Source organism: Calcarisporiella thermophila (genome assembly GCF_041956535.1).
Source record: "Calcarisporiella thermophila strain CBS 279.70 unplaced genomic scaffold VTP21scaffold_2, whole genome shotgun sequence".
Lineage (NCBI taxonomy): Eukaryota > Fungi > Calcarisporiellomycota > Calcarisporiellomycetes > Calcarisporiellales > Calcarisporiellaceae > Calcarisporiella > Calcarisporiella thermophila.
The window spans coordinates 711,858-725,795 of NW_027192192.1; the positions used below are offsets into that span (position 1 = coordinate 711,858).

Here is a 13,938-nt window from a genome sequence, read left to right on the forward strand (position 1 = left end):
AAATGCTCTGCAGAAATCGCTAACGGATATTTTTTATTTACAAGGTGGAGGAGGAGTGAAAAATGCATAGTCAAATAGGACAAAATAAAAACAAAGCGCACTACAGCTATAAACAAGAGAGTAAGGAGAGCAAGGGCGGCAAAGGGGATAGCTTGGGAGAGAGGCTAGCTGGGTGATGGGTTCGGATACAAGAGGTATCGCCAGGGAACCACCGAGGCCACCACCCTTCGCCGTAGATAGAACCGCTTCTTGCGCAGCTGCTCCACAACAGCTAGGGCCTGTTCCACGCCGCCTTTCGCACGATAAGCCCGCAGGATGGCCACCGTCACCCTTGGGGAAAACACTCGGTACACCGCCGAGCGGGAGAGTTGGCTCTCGAGGACCCGGGCCATCCACCCATCCAACCGCGCCGTGTCGTTTCTCTGGGCAAACCACAGGAGGATCCGGCGGGCCCATTGCTCCTCGAGCGGGAGCCCCCGATCTAGAAGCCGCGTTAGCCCCGCGTCGACCACTGCCGGATCGGTGTGCGCAAGAAATCCTTTGGCAAGTTGAGCGAGCATCTCTGGGCTCGGAGCAACCTGCATCTCCTCCACCACCTGTTCCGCGCCCTTCAAGTCGCCGTGTGAGAGATGGGCCTTCAGCAGGGTGGTGTAGGTTATCACATCAGGTAACACGGGCGCTCTCCCGTGGCTCTCCTCCCCGGCATCGGCCCTGCTCTCAAATCGTGCCATTGTCTCTTTCGCTCCGACGAGATCGCCCTTCTCCGCATATGCATTCAGCAGCCCATTCAGCATCCGAGTGTTCAACCGATCCTCCACCTCCTCCGAGATTGCTCGTGCTGTTTCGGGATCACCCCCCCGCCCAAACCCATAAATAAGCGTCCCACACACCACATCATCAACATGCAGCCCATCCTCCCGCATTTCATAAAACACGCGTTGCGCGAGCTGCATGTCGCGGGCGCGGGCACAAGCATGCAGGAGCGCACCATAAGTGCGCTTGCTCCGATTGATGTTCAGCTGATGCATGTGCCGGTAGAGGTTCCATGCATTGGTCAGATCGCCCCGGCGCGCAAGCATATTTAGAACCATGTTGTAAACTCGGGTGGCCCGCCAGCCGATCTGTTCCAAATCTCGGCACATCCTCAGTGCGGCCTCGGCATCGCCCTCGCGTGCCAATCCCTGTACAATCCGCGCATACATCGTTTTCCGGGCAAGGATGTCTCGAGAAGTCAACGTGGATTGGATGCTCAGGTAAACATTGTATGCATCCACCGGCTTGTCCTTCAGCAAAGCGCCCATGAGCCGCTGAGCGGTCGTTTGGCAAGGTGTCCCCCCCTTCTGCAACAAAAGGCTGTGCCATCGTCGCCCTTCTCTCACCCGGTTGTGTTTCAGCAGCGACCCGATGATAGAGCTGTAGATGGAGGGGGTCGGGACATGCCCGGTGTTATGTAGGGCACAGATCGTATTGGCCGCTTGCTCGTAGTTCTTGAGTTTGACGTGGTGTGAAAGGGCTCGAAGCAGTGTGCATTGATCAGGGGGGGTGGGTTTCACGAGCATGTGAAGCACACGCAAGCGGACCATGGTTGGAGGGCGGTGAGGCTTAATGCTCCGAGCCGCTAGATCTCGGAGCATTTGCATGGTTCACGTATTGATCAAAGAGGGATGCAATGGGTATTTTTATTAGTTTCGTATAGAAGAATGAGTAGGCAAAACTCCGCGCCACTCCTGCTCTGCTTGTTGACACTATGTGACTGTAGAAGTGGACGATTTGTTGAGTGAGCCAAATTTCATCGAGTACGAAAAATACAAGGCAAGAGCAAGAAACACCTCACACCTCCCCCCTCCCCCTTCATGGCAGCCCCTCAGCTCTTCTATATATTAAATCTATTTTTATCTTTAAATATTCCGTTTGATCTCCTTCCCACTCTCCAGATATTCCTCTATATATCGCTTCACTGAACTGACCACCCCCTCCACATTCGACTCACGTCCGTAGCAGTCCACGAACTTTCCGTCAGGCCCCATCAAGTAAAAGAAGATGGAGTGGTCCACGAGATAGTCCTCGCCTTCCTCGAGATCCTTGGGAGTGGAGAAATAGACTCGGTATGCTTTTGCGGCCTTGGCGACCGCCTCATACGACCCCGTAAGCCCAATAAGGTCGGGATGGAAATCTAGGCAGGAGAGGACAACCCAATATCAGAAGTCATATATGAAATGGAGACGGGTTATTTCAGCCTACCTTGGACATATTCTTTCACGACCTCGACGGTATCTCGCTTCGGATCGCAGGAAATGAAGATGGGAGTGATAACATTGCCCAACTTGGGATCGCCGTCTAAGTGAGAAAATCAACCGGGCAAAATGAGTCACTATAACATCCAAAGGGCCAAGTAGATTCTCTAGGAAGTCTTACTTATTTTGGTCACGGCCTCTGACATTTTGTCTAGCTCCTCAGGGCAAATGTCGGGACAGTGCGTAAATCCAAAGTACACTAGCAGGAAGCGGCCAAGAAAGTCTCGGTCTGTGACAGTACGCCCATTGTGGTCAATGAGTTCAAATGGCCCTCCAACCTTCGGCTTTCCCACCGACTTGGTTTGCTTTGCCTCCTCAAGACCTAAGATTAACGATTGGTTGGTCTCGTAACGGAAGGGCAATATACTGAACACTTACGCATTTTATGTAATCTTTCTTTTTCATTTTTGAAATACACCATCAACCCAACGCCAGTGGTTACAAAGAGAGCCAAAGCTTTCCATGTGAAGGGCTATTATATATATAAATTAAAAGCAAAAAAAAAAAAGAAGGTGCAATTTGATATTTAAATAAATCGATTTGTAAGCATCCAATGTACACCTTCATTATAATATGACAGCAACTTACACCAACGGCCGCTCGCTCTCTAATGGCACTCGTGGTTTTAACCTTTTTCTGCTCCTGCCACGGGGCCTGCGAGTAGCGACGCGAAAATTGAACAAGCTGCGTTCTCTGGGGCTTGATCTATAGAGAATAGGAGGTAGGATGTCGTTAATTATAACAGCAAGCTGCAACGATCAGTGTATGAACTAGAGACGTGCCTGATTAAGGCGAGATTTCAGCGCTGTAAATCGGCCCAACATCTTTATTCTAGTATGGGATGACTAGGGCCAGTCCTCGAGTCTCACCTTGTATTTTCTCTGTGACTTGCCGTGACTGCATTTTGCTTCAATGAGCGAGATCATCTTTGATCAATTTTCCACATATGATTATCTCGAGAGATAAAATGGCTATTTTCAATTGAATCTTCTCGCTTCTTTCTCTCTCTACATTAAACCATAGGAAATCATTTCTCTTTTAGCATAATGCTTCTGCGCACCCGAGTTCTGAACCAGGCTTACTCTCAAGCCTCCAAGCCGTTAACCATTGGCCTCATCCCCGCCGACGGAATTGGTCGGGAAGTCATCCCCGTAAGGATATCTACTTGATAGTGCCAATTTAATTTCAAAGATTGGACTTGGCCAATCTTACTGTAATGTATATAGGCGGCAAGAAGAGTGTTGGAATCTCTCTCCGGCCCCAAATTTAATTTCATCGACCTCGATGCAGGCTTCGAGCTCTTCCAAAGAACAGGCACAGCGCTTCCACAAGAAACAATAGACGCTCTAAAAATGGAATGCGATGGCGCTCTATTTGGCGCGGTGAGGTAAGGTTAATCCTTTGCCATGGCTATGAATGTTCTCGATAACTCTTATTCTGGTGTTTTACTTTAGCTCTCCTTCTCACAAAGTCGCTGGCTATTCCTCTCCAATTGTGGCCCTTAGGAAAAAACTCGACTTATACGCTAATGTGCGCCCAGTAGCCTCTGTAAACAGTGATAAACCCGTTGATATGGTCATTGTCCGAGAAAACACCGAGTGTCTGGTGAGTGCTTAAAGGCCAGAGGATATATCCGACTATTTAAGAGATATTAGAATGGAGACTAACTCAATCCGATGGAACCTCTACTCCGATTAGTATATCAAACAAGAGCGCGTAGTATCGGAAAACGGCCAAAAAGTAGCCTACGCCGACCGTAAAATATCCGAACGCGCCTCCCAGCGCTGCGGCAAAATAGCATTTGAGATTGCCCTCTCGCGCCAAAAGCTGCGGGGACCGTCTGGGCGGCCTCCTCGCGTTACTATTGTTCACAAATCCAATGTGCTCTCCGTCACGGATGGACTCTGGCGTGAGACGGTAAAGGCAGTAGGCGAGAGCTATAAAGCACAAGGGGTGGAAATCGAAGAGCAGCTAGTAGACTCGATGGTGTACAGGATGTTTAGGGAGCCTCAAGTGTTTGATGTTGTGGTCGCTCCAAATTTATACGGCGACATCTTAAGTGACGGAGCAGCTGCTCTAGTCGGTTCGCTTGGTGTTGTGCCGAGTGCAAATGTGGGCGATGACTTTGTTATGGGCGAGCCAGGTAAGCATCACTTCTTATCAGGATTTTACGGTGCAAGTAGCGGGCGCTAACTAGTGGATTTTAACTTTGCAGTTCACGGATCGGCCCCAGATATTGCCGGGCAAAACAAGGCCAACCCTGTTGCAGCTATCCGGAGCGCAGGCTTGTTGCTTGAACACTTGGGATACCATGCCGAGGCCCGGCGTATCTATAACGCTGTCGACAGCACCCTCCGTGAAGGAAAAGTGCTTACACCAGATCTGGGTGGGAGCGCGACCACCGATCAAGCCACCGATGCCATCTGTATGAAACTGTGATTTTATTTAGAATGATAGAGCCAAATAAAAAGTCTTTTCGCCCTAGGGGGAGAGGGTGTCTACTCCGCATTTCCACCCTAAGTTCTAAATTCCAAAATTCCCATTCCCTCTCGCTGCTCAAATTGGAACGAGAAAGCTGCAGTCCCAAGGAAATCAAAGCCACCCATAGTCGAGGGTAGGCAAATCTCGTCGCTTTTGCACAATAAACAAAAAAAATAAAACACCAACGAAAGAGCGCCTTTATCATTTCCTTCTCTCTTTTTTTCTGTTCCGTTGGGCATCTGTACTCCTCCTTCACGAAGGAACTAATTTTACGTAAGTTGCATGCCGCCGATTCACTCCGCGTTGAGGCGTGGGATCGCCATCCGCGATGGGCCTAATCCCGTTCTCATCTAACATTCCATATTGACCTGTAAACATAATCTAGAATCGAAAAGAAAACCACAGAAAATGACCCCTGAGAAACTCGCCAAGCTCCAGTCCCAGGTGCGCCTCGGTGGCAAGGGTACTCCCCGCCGCAAGGTCAAGAAGGTTCACAAGGCCACTGGCACCGACGACAAGAAATTGCAGGGTGTTCTCAACAAGCTTGGTGTGCAGACCATTCCTCAGATCGAGGAAGTGAACATGTTCAAGGAAGACGGAAACGTCATTCACTTTAGCGTGCCCAAGGGTAAATATTTGCTGGCGAATTTTTGGAATTGTCTGTGAGGGCTCTCCTCCTTAGGCATATTTTCTGACTACTTGTATTGTGCGTAGTCCAAGCGGCCATTAGTGCTAACACCTTCGCCATCTATGGCCAAGGTGAGGAGAAGGAGCTCACCGAGCTTGTCCCCGGAATCCTGAACCAGCTTGGCCCCGACTCGCTGGCAAGCCTGCGCAAATTGGCTGAGGCATACCAGAGCGCACAAGCCGCCGCTGGTCAGAAGGGTGAGGATGATGTGCCCGAGCTGGTGGAGAACTTTGAAGCTGCGATGAAGGTTGAGGAGGAGAAGGAGAAGAGCGGTGAGCAGGAGAAGAGCGAATAAGGGGAACTGGGATTTTTTTGTATTGGATTGTAAAGTGACGAAAAAAAAAAGATTCCATGGATGGAATATGGCATCTTATTGTTTTTGATCAATGGATTTTTTTTTTCTCTCCCCTAAAAAATACTCGGGTGTCTTTGTTTTAGTGGATAAGACTTTCTATTATTACTATTATTGCTTTTTTACAATCGCGCCTCTCCCTGTTTTCTCGGCCAAGTTCTTCCCCCATAAGACAAAAAACGGGAGAAAACAACTCTCGACGAGGAGGGGAAAAATCGAACAGTCTAGCCATATCTATACATCAGGTTGTTGGCTTGGTACTCCTCAAATCCGAATGGTCTGTAGAGTCCCTGCGCATCGCCGGTGAACAGGAGCCATCTCATTTTTTTGTTGTGCAAGTTTGGGTGCCGGAACATCGCCGCCACGATCCATTTTCCCAGGCCTTTTCCTCGCTCGCGTTCTAGCACAAAAATGTCACTTAAATAGGCGAACGTAGCGTAATCAGTGATCAGTCTTCCGTATCCGCAAAAGACGTCTCCGCCTGGTTGCCGCTTAAGAATAGAGAAGGTTAGCGAATTCTGCCCTCCCTCAAGAATATTCTCGGGAGTGCGCGTATCCTTCCAATAAGCTTCGTGAAGGAGATATTGGGTTACGACCTTGAAGTCGATCGACCGCTTATCTGTCGTAATATAATAGCCGTCGGGGCGGTGAAATTCGTAACTCGGAATGGCGTAGAAGGGCGGAGAAGGGTCCTTGAGAACGGGAATGAGTGAGGGATCGTCGGAATGCTTGAGAGAAGAAGGGATGGTTGCGCTATCCTATAGGAGCCCGATAAATAGACAATTTACTTTAGGTTAATACCTGGTCGAGTTGTGTATCCTCGAGAAGGTTTACTGGTTTTAGCTCGGAATGGGCGCATTCTTCATTTGTCATGGCTAAGAATGAACTACAAAAAATAAGTTATATGCACTTCACACCCAATTTTTTTTTTCTCGCTTCAATTTTATGCTACTTCATGAGTGTCTTATTCGTCATATTTGCTCATCCTTTCTCAGCATATATGAAAAAGGAGAAAAATCATTTATAGTGTCCTTTTGTAGCTAAAGACAAAAAAAGAGGGAGCAACATGCTAAATAGTGGCTAGAAAGAGATTACAATCCATAAGGAAGCATGAAAAAAAGTGGAGTGGCAGTGAGCATATTATGCGAAGAGCAGAAGAAAGGCTAGTAGAGCAAGTCATTAAAGTGTAAATGTGGATAGAAATATAAAAGCGCATTATCTAAATGTGGATAAGTACTATGTCTTGGTAGATAATGTGGATGTTCTCGATTCTCGAGATAAAACATCCTATAGTGGAATATATACAAAACATTAAATGGCAAATAGATTCCAGATATTACGATTACGAGCAGATGCTCTCGATCCGCATGGGATTGAACCCGGCACGCCTTGCAGGAGGCGTCTTTGGCTCATCCGCACAATGCCACTCGGCGACGCTAGCCAACACCGCTAGGCCCGGCTGGGAACACGATGCAGGGGGACGGGGGGGCGGGGTATTGCACCTCCTGGGCGACGATTGCGGCGTGTGGGGGGGCTCGCTGGACGTGTCGGATGCCCATGAGTTACGCCGTGAAGCGTCCGGCGTTTCCGGGGGAGAAAGGATGACGCTGACGGGGGACAGTGCGTCGAACTCTCTGCTTCTGGTGCGAGAGGTGGGAGGCGACGGAAGACTGGGCAGGTTGATGGGTGGAAGTTTGGGGCCGCGAGCATCGTGGCTGGAGGGCTTGGTGTATGGCTCGTGGCGGATCGTGGGCCGGAAGACGGGATTGGAGAGCGGGGGGAGCATCATCGGGCTCTTGTCTCCGCCACCAAGCCTCGGCTCCTGCTGTTGCTGCTGCTGCTGCTGCTGCTTCTTTACAAGAGTGTGCATGCGCGAGCGCCTTCCGGGGACTGCTTTCCCAAGTTGTGAGTTGATCATCCGGCGCTTACGACGCTGCATCGCAGTGTTATACGCATTCTTGAGCATGTTGTCGCTTCTACCAGGCATAAGGCGTGCCATCTCCGCCCACTTGCTGCCCATCTGGGCATAGAGGCGGAAGATGAGTTGTTCCTCTTCGGGCGTGAGGGGAGACTTGTCGAGCGAGGGGTCGAGATGGTTATGCCAGCGCTCGCGGCATTGCTTTCCAGTGCGAGAACCGAGGCGTGAAGCGATCAACACCCACTTCTCAGGGCCGAGCTCCTTAACAAGCTCGATCAACCGCTGGTCCTCCTAGAGCCGATGGAATGTTAGCGACATGTTGCCTAGGTCACCAAGCATGGAAAAGAGGGTTCCCCTTTAGTTACCTCTGCTGTCCAAGGGCCTTTGACAACGGCATTGGGCTTGGACAGATGCCGCCAGCGCATCATGCACTCGTCCTTGTCGCGAGAGCCATCAGGGAAGCAGTACTCGGCAATCTTCTTCCAGGCCTTGCCGTTGAATTTTTGCACGGCCTGGCGCAACAGCTCATCCTACAATGGCAAGGGCAAATCCGACTAGAGATTAGGGTAACACGGCAATGGATCGATGTGCATCGGGTATAAGAACCTCGCGGTCCGTCCAGTCGTTGCAGTCGATCGAGGAGGAGGAGGGGGAGGGGCTACGTGCGGGGTCATCGTTTCGCCACTGGGCCACATTAGAGAATGAGTATTTGGACATTGCTGATTAGAGTGGAGTGATGGAGTGTGAATTAGATGGCGTGGAGTATAATATAATGTACTACAATATAAAGCTATTAACTATACTAAAGATATATATTTTTTTATATGTCGAATATAAAAAATTAAGGTATTAGGATATTAACTGAGTCGATGCGACTCAATACAAGGATTAGAGTCGTAATAATAAGCTTGCTACTATGATGGGAATGTGTGGAGGAGGGGAGGGAAGTCCTGAAGACGCTCCCCTTTATATACCACATACTTCGTGTCGATCGTGTGGTCGGTCCTCTTGGTAGATTTTCTTCGACGTGCACAAGGATTTCTCGCCTGAACCTCGCTAAGGAAGGCCGCTCGTCCAATCTCCAGGCGGTGTCTGCCTCTCATCAAGTGCTCAGGCGCGAAGGGGGAAAAAAGGTATGTTTGAGAAGCAAGCGTGCAAGGACCCTTCTTTTTCTACTTCATCTCAATTTTGGAAATGGATAATCCCCATTCCTCAATCAAAAGCAGCGCTGATCCGAATAATCCACAGGTCACATTTCTGCGCGAGCATGTCTCTCTTCCCCTCCTTATGGCCATATTAGCCCTTGCAAGATCCCTTTGCCTTTTCACGCTACAAGCATAATGATCGTCCGTCCCCCATCCGCACCCCTCCCCCCTACCCCCACACCCGCACTCTTCTAGGACAAAGTGGCTCGTATTCGGTTGGAGGTGGTCCTATATTGCTCTTTGAGCTGGATTCACTGGAAAACACGACGTGTGTATCTCTACAGAGGACATTGAAAGCGAAAGAAGCATTTACCAAGTTGCCAAGCGATCCTTTCATCCTCATGTCTTTTTCTTATCTTGCTTTGTCTCCTTTCCTCCCCCTCCTCGTCATGGGCGATCGTCAATATATCTATAATTGCAGATTCAAGGGAATCGCGTATGAGGGGAGCGTGCACGGAGACTGAAGAGCATACAACCATCTGGAATAAGGAATATAGACCCAAAATGATGATGCACATACAAAGGCAAAAAAGAGGATGAATTGACAACCTTTGCTATGGTGCCTAACCACTGTCCCTCCTCCCGCGTTGCCAGAGAGTGGCCCAATGGCAACGAATATTACCATAGAAGGAGGGATGACGCAGGGAGGAGGGGAGTGGGATCTGGCTATAGAGTTAAAGGTTTGCAGATGACGAAATAAGAGATCAGCTCTGCTTCACCCCTTGCTGTGCTGTCGTCATCGATCGACTCGGAAAATTATCATAATAAACTTTCGATCACATGCGTCGGACTGAAAAAAGCAACCCTGCCTATAGGCATCACTAGGTGTTTGTGCACCTAGAGTAGAGGCGTTGTTGCCGCTTAGAACATGGTTTGCCTCTCCACACCCCCGGTACGCCGAGGGACGAGGGTGCAAGCCTAATAACACGACATATTCGGTGCGCATTTTAGACCAAGATAAACGGGGAAAGAAGGCAGTGGGAGCCTCTAGACCCGAAGGTATGGAATGGTATGCCAGTGCTAACCTCATTCCCTGGAGAAATGGCTCCCACGAGGGGAAATCTACGCTCACAACCCGCCCATCGCCCCCGCATGGAAGCGTCATCCTGCAATTAACAGATGCATCCAGGGGTGGGCTAGGTCGGCTTTGGTAGTAATTAAATCGGAAGAGAGAAGAAATTGGGAGAAGTCTCGAATTGATGATGTGGTGGGGGGGGGACGCGGCCCCTCCAACTGAAGCCTCTCGCATGCCCTCTCCTTGCCGGCCCAATAATGTTCCAGGTCAATTGTGTGGCCATTGAAACAGGTGCGGAGTATGCCGCGCATTACCTTAAGCTAATCTTAACTCCAAAGGTTGAAAATTTCCATTGCGCCCTACGCGTTCGATCTCCGTAGATGTGGCTTGGCCCTTTTTCCCAGAATCCCAAACTTCTATCTTGATCTCGAGAAACTAACCTCCTCCCCATTTCATCACGGTCAAAGATGGCATTCAGGTCGGTACACGGTCCATCGCTAACGTTTGCTCAAGATGGGATGATAGTTACTGATGATTGAATTGGGTAGATTTTCGGACGTGATTGGCTTAAAAACGGCCATGGTGCTGTTTAGCATGAGCTTCTTGCTAGGAGTAATGTTCCTTTTCTTTCGGAGGTTTTCTCTTGTAATGCAGGGCTAATTAGGTACACCATTGTTTACAGTGCTTTTATTCGGATTGGAGTGTGGACTATTGGATCCTGTGGGCGCCCACGGTCACCAAAGAGGCCATTGCTTCCGCACAGGTGAGAAATAAATTCATTGGCTCTCCTCCCGAATAATGCATTGAATTCTTTGCTATTTTCGAGACTTATTACACCGGATTTTACAACGCACCCAAGGTCCATCGGCTTATCATCCTCGTGGATGTCGTCATCGGCGTCATCGGCCTGTCGCTTGGTTTGGTGGAGGGACTTGAATCCAACTATCTCTTTGATGGAGCGTGTATGGCTCTCTTCTTGTTTGCTATTGCCGCACACACCACCTCAGTTATACCGGGTAATTACCCTCGAGTGAGCTGGGTGAAGCAGGAGATTCAGCACGTTACTGATGTATATTCTTTTGCCTTTCATCCTCCTAGGAGTTGAAGTCGTAGCGAAAGCCACATCGTCCAATGAGGATGTAATTCAATCTCTCCGGCTCATTGCGGCGGCGCATGCAATGATGGCCATTGCGTGCACTGGAATCGTGTTCCTTCAGATCGGACACTATGTAGGGACAAAAAGCGCGGCTGCTGAAGCCGCTGCTGAGGAAAAGGCGCGTGCCGCCTCCTCAGCATCAGCCTCACCCTCGGGGAAAAAGAAGAGAAAGGACGAGTAAATCTTTGCAAGATATATTGAAAGAGAACTTTATTTTTCAACCTTGAAATTCCGTTTTTTTTTTTCTCTCTCTTTTTTTTTTACCCCCAGCTGATCTCCCCTCTCCCTCTAACATCGTCAGCTGCTTAAACCTATTTTCTATCTCGCCCGTCTCGCACAGGACCTTTAAGTCTGATATTTCTCTTGCTATTGTGTTTGTTAATTCCTCCGTTTTACAGCTTCGAGAGCAACGAAGTCGAGGATGAAGAAGTTTCTATTTATTTTTTTCTTTTCTATGTTGTTCTAAAATTTTTATTTTTATCATTAATAAAAAAAATGGTTATTTTACAAATATATGATAGAGCAAAAAGGTGGTGAAGAGACTCATGATGGCCGGTGCGAGATTGAGCTGCACGATGAAGTAGATCCATAGAGTCGCCAGTCCGGGACATTTCTCCATTTCACCAAGCGTCGGTGTACGTTTGATCGTGTAGAGGAGCGAGCTCCCACAAAACATCGCCGCCAGGGTCATAAGAAATTGCATCCAGGGGCGCGCCTTGAGCTTATTGGTAAAAAATATGATGACGCCCAACACTGTTGAAGCAGGTTGCATAAGTTAACCGACCTCAAGGGATGGGGGGAGGATTAACAAGCGGGAGCTACTCACTTGGAGCGACTTTGATCGTTTTCATGGCAACGCCACTTAATGTCCATACTTCGTCAAATTGCTGCTGCACCAGGATGTCCATGATTCCGTAAAGAAAACCAAATGGAATGACCAACATTACTGCCTGCCACACTAGTGCCTGGGTGCTCTGCTCCTCGTCGTCATCATCACTCACTGAGTGAATTTTGGGCGAGGGATTAGGAATTTTGCTGAGGAGACCCGATTCGCTGATGATGCGCCATTTCTCTTCATCGGGAATATCATCTACCTCGCCGGCCTTTTTTCTTCGGCGACGCGCTTCTTGGCTGGGTGAGGGTGCCATCGTAAAGGTAGAACCCTGCAATTTAACGCGAGATGAAATTCATATAAAATAAAAAAAGTAGTCACGCTATACGCAGACCCCGAACCTAACCTACGCGACTTCATCCGGCCCGATCAGGTCAGGAGTGAGTCGGCTCTATTCCAAAGCAGAGCCAAATGGAAAATAGAGTCGACAAAAGAGGGATTGCATCTAGGCACAAAATCGGATTCCAAAGCACAGAGTAGATCGGGCACTGGGCTAAACTTCTCCAGTGGAAGTGAGGACTTGTCTGCCGCCCTGCAGCCTTGGAGTCGCTCGCTGTAGTAGGCGTTCTTGGGGGGCCTCTCCTCGCCTTTCCTCCTAAGGTCATTCGGGAGGGAGACGATAGGAAGAGAATCACCCAGCGCGCCTAAAAGGAGGAGGTCCTAAAAATAGGCCTTTCCATGGCTTCCATTTGCTTCTACCAAGAAATGGTAATTCACGTGGAACGTATTGTTAAAAAACAAAGAGCCAGACACCGAAGCTCCAGCTCGATGGGCCATCGTCATGGGAGAGGTGTTGGACTTTTTTTAGATCCTCTGTTCAATAATTCTTGGAAGTTTCGGTAAAATCGATTGCCAATGAGTAAGGCGCCAAGGTTTCCTTCGCGATTATGATTTCACCTTAATTCTCTTTGGAAACGGACGGCAATTTGCTCGAAGGATAGTGTTTCATCTTATCAGCTCTTCTCCACCAGTAACCGCGCACTTCTTCCCTAAGGGAATGATTCAGCAGTCGAGAGGTTTTTGAAAAAGAATTGTCCGTCTGTTTTGGCAAATGTTCTATTTGCTTTCCCTCCCCTTCCCCCCTATATAAAAACGGGCACACGCTCCCCCCTTTGTGATTTCCCATCTGCTCTTGTATTTCTAACAGCTGAATTCCATCGGATAGACTTATTCTACATACGCTATGAAATCTTATCTTGCCTTCCTTGTCCTTGCTCTCTCTGCATTGAGTGTAACAGCCCGTGAGTGTCCCTGTTCCGAACCCGAGATCTATGCAGCTCTCGGGATTATGCCCAACGAGCCCCTGAACTAACGCCAATTTTGTTTTGCCTGAAATAGAGACCGACGATGCTTCTCGCGCTCAGGAGCTGTTTAACTGCATCAGTAGCTGCCAAAGAGGTAGCGAAGAGGCCATCTCTTGCTACGGAAATTGTATAAGACAATTCGACCCCTCTGCCCGCGTCTCAGCCGCTGACTCCGGCACCGTCACCAGCGGCGCTACTGCGTCAGCAACTGATGCAGCATCCACCTCCGCGTCCGGGAGCGCCGCAGTCTCGTCTACTCCAACTGTACAAGCGTCCTCCTCCGCCTCCTCCGCCGCCGCCTCAAGCCTCCCTCCTCTGGCCAGCTCCGTTTCCTCCATTGCTTCTTCCGTGGCCTCCTCCATCCTGAGCGCATCCGGAACGGTGGCACCCTCTGTCTCCTCGGTCCGGCCATCAGGCACCACGGCAGCCAGCTCGCCTCCCCCTAATTCAGGGGCCGGAGCGGTGAAGGTAGGCGGAGGTGCTATGGTGGCCGCTGCTGCCCTGGGTGCTATGGCCCTACTCTGAGTATGCTAGAGTGATCTAACCAATGGATCCATTTCATCCGCGCCCCTTCTTTTATCCACTTTTCTAATATAGTGCATTTTTTTTATATAATAATATTTTGTGTAGTTA

The 13,938-nt window shown here is 49.3% G+C and overlaps 10 protein-coding genes across 10 annotated transcripts; 5 read left to right on the forward strand and 5 right to left on the reverse strand.

The window, feature by feature from the left end:
* Positions 1-164: 164 nt before the first annotated feature.
* VTP21DRAFT_4371 (uncharacterized protein) lies at positions 165-1,640 on the reverse strand (the record flags this gene model as incomplete). The annotated part of the gene is made up of 1 exon (XM_069394775.1): positions 165-1,640. The coding sequence occupies one exon, from the start codon at positions 1,638-1,640 to the stop codon at positions 165-167; it is 1,476 nt and encodes a 491-aa protein (XP_069255979.1).
* A 258-nt stretch (positions 1,641-1,898) lies between these two features.
* VTP21DRAFT_4372 (uncharacterized protein) lies at positions 1,899-3,118 on the reverse strand (the record flags this gene model as incomplete). The annotated part of the gene is made up of 6 exons (XM_069394776.1): positions 1,899-2,173; positions 2,242-2,337; positions 2,416-2,616; positions 2,673-2,766; positions 2,883-2,999; positions 3,077-3,118. 6 exons carry the CDS (start codon positions 3,116-3,118, stop codon positions 1,899-1,901), a joined length of 825 nt encoding a protein of 274 aa, XP_069255980.1.
* A 222-nt stretch (positions 3,119-3,340) lies between these two features.
* VTP21DRAFT_4373 (uncharacterized protein) lies at positions 3,341-4,733 on the forward strand (the record flags this gene model as incomplete). Its single annotated transcript, XM_069394777.1, has 5 exons — positions 3,341-3,445; positions 3,521-3,681; positions 3,749-3,899; positions 3,993-4,437; positions 4,510-4,733. 5 exons carry the CDS (start codon positions 3,341-3,343, stop codon positions 4,731-4,733), a joined length of 1,086 nt encoding a protein of 361 aa, XP_069255981.1.
* A 450-nt stretch (positions 4,734-5,183) lies between these two features.
* VTP21DRAFT_4374 (uncharacterized protein) lies at positions 5,184-5,758 on the forward strand (the record flags this gene model as incomplete). The annotated part of the gene is made up of 2 exons (XM_069394778.1): positions 5,184-5,403; positions 5,490-5,758. The coding sequence occupies 2 exons, from the start codon at positions 5,184-5,186 to the stop codon at positions 5,756-5,758; spliced, it is 489 nt and encodes a 162-aa protein (XP_069255982.1).
* A 281-nt stretch (positions 5,759-6,039) lies between these two features.
* Positions 6,040-6,688, reverse strand: VTP21DRAFT_4375 (uncharacterized protein; the record flags this gene model as incomplete). Its single annotated transcript, XM_069394779.1, has 2 exons — positions 6,040-6,573; positions 6,650-6,688. The coding sequence occupies 2 exons, from the start codon at positions 6,686-6,688 to the stop codon at positions 6,040-6,042; spliced, it is 573 nt and encodes a 190-aa protein (XP_069255983.1).
* Positions 6,689-7,157: 469 nt separating this feature from the next.
* VTP21DRAFT_4376 (uncharacterized protein) lies at positions 7,158-8,450 on the reverse strand (the record flags this gene model as incomplete). The annotated part of the gene is made up of 3 exons (XM_069394780.1): positions 7,158-8,024; positions 8,099-8,263; positions 8,325-8,450. The coding sequence occupies 3 exons, from the start codon at positions 8,448-8,450 to the stop codon at positions 7,158-7,160; spliced, it is 1,158 nt and encodes a 385-aa protein (XP_069255984.1).
* A 1,093-nt stretch (positions 8,451-9,543) lies between these two features.
* On the forward strand, positions 9,544-10,092 carry VTP21DRAFT_4377 (uncharacterized protein; the record flags this gene model as incomplete). The annotated part of the gene is made up of 2 exons (XM_069394781.1): positions 9,544-9,618; positions 9,754-10,092. 2 exons carry the CDS (start codon positions 9,544-9,546, stop codon positions 10,090-10,092), a joined length of 414 nt encoding a protein of 137 aa, XP_069255985.1.
* Positions 10,093-10,420: 328 nt separating this feature from the next.
* On the forward strand, positions 10,421-11,290 carry VTP21DRAFT_4378 (uncharacterized protein; the record flags this gene model as incomplete). The annotated part of the gene is made up of 5 exons (XM_069394782.1): positions 10,421-10,431; positions 10,502-10,565; positions 10,636-10,716; positions 10,780-10,969; positions 11,052-11,290. The coding sequence occupies 5 exons, from the start codon at positions 10,421-10,423 to the stop codon at positions 11,288-11,290; spliced, it is 585 nt and encodes a 194-aa protein (XP_069255986.1).
* Positions 11,291-11,608: 318 nt separating this feature from the next.
* Positions 11,609-12,257, reverse strand: VTP21DRAFT_4379 (uncharacterized protein; the record flags this gene model as incomplete). Its single annotated transcript, XM_069394783.1, has 2 exons — positions 11,609-11,862; positions 11,936-12,257. 2 exons carry the CDS (start codon positions 12,255-12,257, stop codon positions 11,609-11,611), a joined length of 576 nt encoding a protein of 191 aa, XP_069255987.1.
* A 927-nt stretch (positions 12,258-13,184) lies between these two features.
* VTP21DRAFT_4380 (uncharacterized protein) lies at positions 13,185-13,830 on the forward strand (the record flags this gene model as incomplete). Its single annotated transcript, XM_069394785.1, has 2 exons — positions 13,185-13,242; positions 13,340-13,830. 2 exons carry the CDS (start codon positions 13,185-13,187, stop codon positions 13,828-13,830), a joined length of 549 nt encoding a protein of 182 aa, XP_069255988.1.
* Positions 13,831-13,938: the final 108 nt, after the last annotated feature.